Source organism: Impatiens glandulifera, chromosome 5 (assembly GCF_907164915.1).
Source record: "Impatiens glandulifera chromosome 5, dImpGla2.1, whole genome shotgun sequence".
NCBI lineage: Eukaryota > Viridiplantae > Streptophyta > Magnoliopsida > Ericales > Balsaminaceae > Impatiens > Impatiens glandulifera.
In genome coordinates, this window is record NC_061866.1 from 52,932,083 (window position 1) to 52,941,446 (window position 9,364).

Sequence of the window (9,364 nt, forward strand, 5' to 3'; positions counted from 1 at the left end):
AGCAAAAGTAAGAGGAAATTGTATGATTCTAAGTTATATTTTATTTCTCAAATAAAGTCAATAAACAATTTTGTAAATTAGCTTACATGTATCCTCATACTTAGCTATCACTTAACAAAATTATTTTAAGCAGTTGCTTACTCAAAATATTTAGTAGGAGGTTTGATTCCCAAAGTGGAAGCTCATAGCTAATTTTTGTAAAGATTTTTTTGATACAACTTGATTAATTAACTTTTTATTGTTATAAAACTCAAATAAATTTGTATTTGGGATTCACCGTATATTAAGTGAGTTTGATTTTCCTTTAAGAACGAGTTCGGATCGGATTATTTGAAAAGCTTAAAGGGAGAAAAAATAATGATTGTTGATGATTATTTCTTATAAAAAAACTTAAAAGTATTGATGTATATAAATAAAATAAAAGTTAATAATTTAAAATATACGGTATTTTAGTTAATAATTTGAGTGATTTGATGTAAAAAAAAGAAACAAAGTGATATTTAATTTTGTTTGAATTATTTAAAAATTCAAACTCATGAAGGCTTAAATGATCTCCTTAAAACGACTTAAAAAAAAAAAGTTCGTGGGTGTTTCTTACAATTATATATATATATATATATATATATTTAAATTAAGTGAGAATTAATTGATTATTAAATAATAATAAAAATAAACGTTTCTTCAAATATATATTTAAATATAATTTTTTGTTTTATTAATCCTATATATATATTTAAATTAAGTTAGTTTGATTTTCACTTAAAACGTCTTAAAAATAGGTGAGAGTAATCTTAGTATTTTTACATTAAAAATATATATGTAAATAAGTGAGAATTAATTAATTATTAAATAATAAAAAAACAAATGTTTTTTCAAATATTTCTTTAAATAAATTTGATAATTATTAACAATATTTAAATTAAATAAGTTTGATCCTTAATTGAAATGCTTAAAAAGAAAGTGAGAGTGCGGAGAGTGAAAGTTAGGGTCCTTGTGGATTGTTATATATATATATATATATATATATATATATATATATATATATATATTTAAATTAAATTAAATTAAATTAAATGAGAATGAATTGATTATTAAATAAATAATAAAAAACAAATGTTTCTTCAAATATCTCTTTAAATATAAATCTGTGGTTATTAACCCTTCTAATTAAATTTTAATATTTATTTATTTAATTAAAAAAATCAGTAAACAATAAAAGTGAAAGATGTAAATTTAATAACTTTTTAGATTTGATTTGGGAGGGAGGGATGAATTTGATTGATTTGACTTCAAATTTGTAGTAAAAGATTTAGATTAGATTAGATTAGGAGGGAGAAAAAGAAGACAAAATAGTTTTAGTTTGAAGCTACCCGCCAAATTCAAAACATTAAAATCATCAAATTTCATTTCATTTCATTTCTTCATCTTCTTCGCGGGTGTTTTTCATTTTAACCGATTCCCTATTTAATTCCACCTCCCTCGTTCTCTGAAAGTCCCCACTCTTCTCAATTTCTTCAAATTCTTGAATTTCCATTTCTCTCTCTCTCTCTCTCTATGTCTTTCGCCATGGAAAACAAGATCCAAGCTTTACCCCCTCTCAAAAGATTCAGATTCATGCTACAAAACCAACACCACAATGAATCAAACCCCATCATTTCTTCTTCCTTTTCTCTTCCAGCCAAAAAGAGAAAAGAATCCAGAGATTTAAACCCTGCTCCCATTACCACTCTCTCTTTACCCGGTAAGAAAAGGGTTTGGGCTTTTCAACCCGATTTGGTTAACCCAGATGAACCCTTTCTCAATCTCGATCTCAACGCTCCACCCCCAAATGAAGAAAAACTGCCTTACCCATATAAACCTGTAGACAGTTCAATTCAAATCTCCAAAATTATTGGAGAATCTGAGGAAGAAGAAGATGATGGTATTGAATGTGCTGTCTGCAAGAGCACAGACGGAGATCCAACGGATCCAATCGTCTTCTGTGATGGATGTAATCTAATGGTTCATACTACTTGCTATGGATCTCCATTGATCAACGGCATTCCAGATGGAGATTGGTTTTGCGCCCAATGCTGTAATAAACAAATGTCACCTGTTTCTTGCTGTCTTTGTCCCATCAAAGGAGGGGCCATGAAGCCAACAACGGTCGATGGAAAGTGGGCTCACTTGGTATGCATAACTTATATCTTTAATCAAAACCATAGATAATACTTCATATTTGATAATTATCTGTCTGCATCATAATATCAGGTATGTTCTCTCTTTGTTCCCGAAGTGTTCTTCACAGATCCAGTGGGCAGAGAGGGAATTGATTGTTCTAAGGTTCCGAAAAGGAGATGGGAAAAGAACTGTCGATGTTATTTGTGTGGATCTTCAAGTGGGTGTGCTATAGAATGTTCAGAACCAAGATGTGAGTTGGCTTTTCATGTGACATGTGGATTGAATGAAGAACTTTGTATTGAATACAAAGAAGGGATAAACAATGGAGGTGTTGTTGGGGCCTTCTGTAAAGATCATACTAAGCTTTGGGAAGAGGTAATAATAATGTCTGTTAATGGGTTTTGAGTTTTTTCTTTGTTTGAATCTTCTAATTTATGGGTTTCATTCTGTGATTACAGCAACAGAAGACTGGAAAGTTCAAGATTGTTGCTAGAGAGAAATGAATCAACATCTTCTTAGTTAAATCTGATTTGCAATTTTATTAGATGGGTTTTAGCCTCTTTTGTACTTGTAGTAGAGTTAAGATCAGTTTAGTTTTAATACAGTGTTGTGATTGATTGTTTAGTTTAGAAATGGCTCAATTTAATGATTTATACAAACTGAATCAAGAATTGCATGTATTATTATTATTATATCTGATTGGATTTGATCATTTTTTCTAATAAATTTCAATTTGGTTTTATTATATTTATATGAACTGTATCAGATGTTAAAATAGAGTAGCCTAATTAGTATGATTTAAAAAGATTCTTATACATACATTGGTCAAGAATTGCTTAAAAAAATAATGAGAACTGAATATGAATTGAATTATGAACTTTGAATGATTATGTCTACAACATGATAGGATCTGGACCAAAATAAAGGGAAGGGTTGTTGAATAAGCTGGCTAACTCCTGCTCATGATATGTATATACTTGGGGTTGGTCTTTGTGATGAACAATAAAAACTACCTTTTTGTTGACCTGTTGAGACTGTACTGTACAAACACAAATACATTCACACTCATCACTAACTAAGACAATCCAAACTCCCTGTGGTGAGCTGCTGTCACAGCAACAGCCGACGCACTGAACTGAGACTGCTCGTGCAATAATCTGGCGTTCAGTGCGATTTGATCGTTTAGTAGGCTTACTTTCGAAGCTTGCTGCTGGTGATAGTATGGATCTTTGTTCATTCCAATGTTGTTGGTATGCAAAACTACTGCTGGTTTCGAGACCAAGCCATATGATGTTGTTCGAGGTTGTAGTTGCTCTTTCTCTTTAACAACAGGCATCATCATCATCTTAATGTTATTATTAACTTCTGATCTGGGTTTTTCTTTATTAACTATTGGCTGAGATGATGGATTTACTCCTCCATTGTAAATAAATATCCGAGTCTCTGCTGGATGATCATTTGTGTAAGGTACAACTGGCCCGACAACTCTCCCGGGTTTCGCTGCAAAACGAAAGTGTTATACTCAAATAGCCCAAAACTTACTCCAAAGAAGGTTTTATTAGGTCTAAAATCACACACCTGCAGGGACCCTAGGTGGTGGGCGCGATGGTCTGATAATGTTCTCTGGAATTGTTGTGTCGTTAACTCTAATGCCGACATTGTACATTTCTTCTGAACCTTGCCTATTATTACTATAAGTTAATGGTGCCATATTAGCACTCAAGTTAACTGTGGACCTGAAAAATCGGAAGATGTTTGTTGTCAGAAGACTAGATTAGGTCTCTCATATGGAAACGAGTATATGTTTTTAGTATTTTACCGAGGGAGTGAGACATGCTTCCTTTCTGGCGGGATGACAGGCCCGTTTTTACCATTGTTTTCCTCCAGATAGGCAAACTGCTTTCTGAATTGCCCTACAGCACTGCAAGGAGACAAATTTAAGAGTAAGTAATTAAAATTAAAGAAAAAAAGTTGATAGTGTATGAATAAATATCCAACCTAGGATAGAGGAAATTGGGGCCATCATTGCCTGCCATGTAATCCTTGAGCATTTGAGGATGATATTCTAGTATCTCTTTGAATATTAACTCTCTTATATCATCCTTTGTCAAGCGTCGTCTCTCAAACTCAAACTCTAACTTGGAGATTGGGTGACAACAAGGTTCCCTCTCTACTTTCGCTAGACCCTTGAAATATGGATCACGCAGTGCCTCCTCTGCAGTAGGCCTATCTTTTGGGTCAAATCCTAATAATCTTTGCAATAACTTAAGTGCTAATGGGTCTGCATTTTGAAATTTCTCTGTGAATGCAACAGGTTGCTTCTTCCTCATACCTATCAAGTATTTTCTCGCCTTCTCATTTCGAACCTGCACAAGAGAACATCAATTTTAGAAATTTGTTTAATAATAAAAAAACGTAGTGAATAAGCATATACTACTTACTCCGTTTATTGTGTCTGCAGATGGTGTCCCAAGAAGATCGGTCATTAAGTCCAACTGATGAACAACACTTTTTCCAGGAAATAATGGTTTCCCTGTTAGTAATTCAGCAAATATGCAACCGATACTCCAGATATCAATGGCGGGCGTATACTGCAATCAACCAAGAAGACAACAAGAAACAAGTTAATATGCAATACAACAATTGGAGTCTCAGATGACAGATAAAGGACCCATCAAGAACCAGATCACGTTTATTGTGTTGGAGACAAAGCCTGTTTTGCTCTCCATTTCAAGTTCAAGTTGTAAACAGAAACTAAAAAGCAGACATCCTCACTCTTTCTCCCAAGTAGATAACTAGCTAGCTTATCGTAAATATCAAAGAGAAAAAATGGAAAAATGAAACTATATGTTCTTCTAGCACCTAATCTGAAACTACAAGGAGAAACGAAACATCTATACCTTTGCGAAGAATGACCCGCATAGCTCAGGAGCTCTATACCATCTTGTAGCTACATAATCCTGCAAGAACCATAAAAAAAAACTTCATAAGATATTTTCAGAAGAAACCAATACAGTTGAGTTGTATAATTCAAGAATCATACCGTCCAACATGTTGTCGTTGGTGCATCGTTAAATGCAACTCTCGCCAACCCAAAATCACAGATTTTGAGTTTACAATTTGCATTTGCCAATATATTTTTGGGTTTGAGATCTCGATGATATACATTTGCTGTATGCATAAATTTAAGTGCTCTTAACATCTGGTACAAGAAGAATCGATGGTGATCAAGAGTCAAATCGTCATTAGCTTTGATGACCTGATGAAGGTCAGATTCCATAAGTTCAAAAACAACATAAATGTCCTTGAATTCTCTTCTAGACGGTGGAAGCATTATACACTTGATTTCAACAATATCAGGATGTCTCAATAGCCTAAGCAACTTTATCTCACGCAAGATTCTGAGTGCATCAGAGATGTGCTCGAAAATGTCATTTATTTTCTTAATTGCAACTTTTTCTCCTGTGTGTGTGTCAATAGCTGCACATACAACTCCATAGCTTCCTTTCCCTATCACTTCCAGAATTTTATATCGATTCGCTTCACCATATTCTGTGAAGAAATCCCCCTCTTTTAGACCCTGTGTTTACAAGTCAAAACCCATAAGCATGCTCTAGTTTTAGTGGGGAATCTTGAAAAAAGAAATGAAGAACAAGATCTCATCTTGGTTTCAAACAAAGATCTCAAAACAAAACCAAACAAGCAGATTTAACAAGCATAAGAAGATATCGATAGAAAGAAACCTTTTTTCTCTGATCTTGCTGCATATTTCGAAAAGAAAACAAATCACTCTACCGCACCGCACCGCACCGCTTTCTTCTTCTTGTTCTTCGATCAAATCAGATCAATTGAGAAGAATCCAAAAAATTTACTCTAGAGACAGACTAAATTAATAAATAAAGCAATTGCCGGAGTAGTTAATTATCTACAGTTGAGTTGGGATCACGATTCCGCCGTCTCTCCTTCTTACAGTCTCCCGCCGACAGAAGTAGAATCGCCGGCCGCTTCTAATTCGAATCAGATCCAACCAATGCTAACTTCGAAGCTTATCCCTCCTTAGTAACTTACAAGAAATGGATCGGCATTGAACGGACAACAGGATCGGAGCAACGAAACCCTAGCGCTTGGCAGATCTGATCGCTTTGAGGAAGAGGAGAGAGATCGGGAGAGACAGAGAGAATAACTACGGAGGGTAGAGAGATTCTTTATATAGAAGGTAAAGGGTGTGGCAGCTGTGCTATTCCGTGTCATTTCTTTTCTATAATTTGGCTTTCTCTCTAAAATCAAAATTTAATCTTTTCTAGCCGTTCATCTCTTTTCAATAAAAACACTTGAAAGAGTCCAAATCTTTCTCTTTTTTATATACTCCAAATATTCTTAATTTTAAGCTTTCATTTCATCCTTTGGTCTCTTCAAATAAATGGTAGTTGCGAAAATATGCATGATCGATAAAGAAGACTCGATCGTTAAATCTCATTTTTTTGGATCTTCGCTTAATCTAAATATTTGATTAAGCGATTATGCTATTGTGAGATTTATGTCTTCCAATTTTCTATCTATTGATAGCCTTTGAGTGTTTTGAAATTAGAAAGCTTTTACTTTCTGTGTTCGATGAAAGTAACATGATAAGAAAAAAAAAAGAATTTCTGTCCAGTTCCCTCTTATTGGGAGAGACAAAAACAGTTATATTTATAAAAAAACAAATAATAAGTTTGACGATTTTTTCATTTTTTTTGGATCTTCGCTTAATCTAAATATTTGATTAAGCGATTATGCTATTGTGAGATTTATGTCTTCCAATTTTCTATCTATTGATAGCCTTTGAGTGTTTTGAAATTATAAAGTTTTTACTTTCGATGAAAGTAACATGATAAGAAAAAAAAAAAAGAATTTCTGTCCAGTTCCCTCTTATTGGGAGAGACAAAAACAGTTATATTTATAAAAAAACAAATAATAAGTTTGACGATTTTGCCCTCCCATTGAGGGGAACGGAGGAGAACGAGTTCTCATAATAATAATAATAATAATAATAATAATAATAATAATAATAATAATAATAATAATAATAATAATAATAAGGATTTGAGATCTACTCAGCTTATTATAAATATTATAATATTATATTTCGTATATTAATCTAATGTTATTTCAATGCTATCAAAATAGACATTACATTATCTCACTTATAAAGTGATACCTATACATAAAAGTGAATTATCACATTTATTATTTATTATTTTTACAAATGCCATTGCTTTAGTGGATACAAACAACTAGTATCATCAAAACCAATAGGAATAATTCAAATAGATATTTTTTATATTTAAAATAATAAAAAAAGAAAAAGAAGAAAAAAAAAGAGATATGATATAGTAATGTTTTATTTTTACAAAATATATATATAATTATTGTGAGAGGGAATTTGGAAAAAAAAAATTAAGAGAGAATGACATGGACAAATTGGCTAAAAATATAAAACAATTGCTCTCTTATCTCTTTTCTGATTAGTTCGATACTATCAGTACATGTATCAGTACAGTACATGTAGTCCCGATATCTACTAAGAAAGCGTAATATGTACAATGAAAAAAAATTAATAATGTTTTATTTTTACAAAATATATATAATTATTGTGAGAGGGAATTTGGGAAAAAAAAATTAAGAGAGAATGACATGGACAAATTGGCTAAAAATATAAAACAATTGCTCTCTTATCTCTTTTCTGATTAGTTCGATACTGTAAGTACATGTATCGGTACATGTAGTCCCGATATCTACTAAGAAAGCGTAACATGTACAATGAAAAAAAATTAATAAATGTGAGGTGATATTTGTGTGTATATATATATATATATATGTCATTCTTCACGAGTGAGATATATAATATTGGTATCATCTAATTAACTCTATTTTCTCATGGATATCACATCATTCCTTCCCTCCTTTATCTAATTATACTGGTCAATATATAATAGCAAATATTTACTTCATACAAACTTATAAAAAAAAAGGAAATATTTTATAAACATTTCCAAAAAGCACATTCTAAAAAGCTTACAATCCTTACATCTTTGTAATCCACGTGCTACTTTATTACTAATCTTATTAATAATTAATCTAAAATATTTTTATATTATTTTCTGGTTGTTGACAGTTCACCAATCATTAAGACCTTGTTTGATGTTGGGTGGGTTATTTAAGTTTTTATTATTATTTAATAAAATAATATATTATTTAAACTTTTAATTTATTGAATTGTTATATTGTTTTTTTATATATTTTAATTTTATAAAAATAAAATAATAATATTTTAATTAATAGATTGAATAATTGAAAAATAAACAAGATGATGTGATAAATGAATAATAAAAAATTCAAAAATAAAAAGCTCTAATATACAATATGTGAAAGTAGTTTAACATTCTAATATTTTTTTTTTATCACAATTGGGCAATAATTTTATATTTACGGTTCAATGTGCCATTCCTTTTAGAAAATCTAAATTAAATCCTTATAAATTAGAAATTCACCATACTATTTGTATTATTAGAGAGGTTACTGTTACTAACAGTTTTTTATTTTGGAATGAAACTAAATTTAATATAAATATTAGTATTGAGTATGTCAATATTATAGATTGTCGGTATATATATATATATTAAAATAAAATAAAATATATTAGTTGAAATATAAAATTGGAGCTTGAAAAAGACATGATAATTGACAGGAAAATGACCTTATATAATGGGAAAGCTCAATGACAACCCATGGAAGACTCGTGGAGGGGGCCTCTACCCTATATCACTCATAATGTGACTTTAAAGCGTCTCCACTTATTATTAACTCAAAATTATTTTTAATATTTTCTGAAAAAAATAATTCAAAAATATTATCTTATCTAACAAAATTTTGTTTGGTAACTATTTACTTGAACTTTTCGATCAAATTCAAACCTAATTCTGCTTAAACAAAATATATTAATGATTTATCACATTTAGTAACATATGTGTGTACTATTTGTGAAAGTTTGATTACATAATCACAATTACAACTTAAATAGTAGTAATAAAAAGTATATAATTAAATTTCGGGCATATTTATAAACAAAATATTTGAAGGGTATATTTAAAAATGCAGTCGGTTAGGGTAGAATTGATAATTAGGATAGGTAGGTGCCCAATTATCTTTCGTTGGGGGCCCCACG

At 30.9% G+C, this 9,364-nt stretch overlaps 2 protein-coding genes across 3 annotated transcripts; one reads left to right on the forward strand and one right to left on the reverse strand.

Annotated features, from left to right (window-relative positions):
- The first annotated feature begins 1,512 nt into the window (after nt 1-1,512).
- LOC124940240 (protein Jade-1) lies at nt 1,513-2,872 on the forward strand. 2 transcript variants are annotated; one of them, XM_047480733.1, is made up of 3 exons: nt 1,513-2,169; nt 2,251-2,535; nt 2,619-2,872. In XM_047480733.1, the coding sequence occupies exons 1-3, from the start codon at nt 1,555-1,557 to the stop codon at nt 2,661-2,663; spliced, it is 945 nt and encodes a 314-aa protein (XP_047336689.1). In that variant the 5' UTR covers nt 1,513-1,554; the 3' UTR covers nt 2,664-2,872. The 2 variants fall into 2 exon arrangements, with proteins under 2 accessions (XP_047336689.1, XP_047336690.1); XM_047480734.1 differs by having other exon boundaries at nt 2,625-2,872.
- Nucleotides 2,873-3,017: 145 nt separating this feature from the next.
- On the reverse strand, nt 3,018-6,359 carry LOC124937937 (mitogen-activated protein kinase 15-like). Its single transcript, XM_047478274.1, has 8 exons — nt 5,904-6,359; nt 5,204-5,740; nt 5,061-5,120; nt 4,602-4,751; nt 4,159-4,526; nt 3,980-4,081; nt 3,739-3,896; nt 3,018-3,660 (listed from the first exon to the last, which is right to left on the reverse strand). The coding sequence occupies exons 1-8, from the start codon at nt 5,925-5,927 to the stop codon at nt 3,236-3,238; spliced, it is 1,824 nt and encodes a 607-aa protein (XP_047334230.1). The 5' UTR covers nt 5,928-6,359; the 3' UTR covers nt 3,018-3,235.
- Between the last annotated feature and the right edge of the window lie 3,005 nt (nt 6,360-9,364).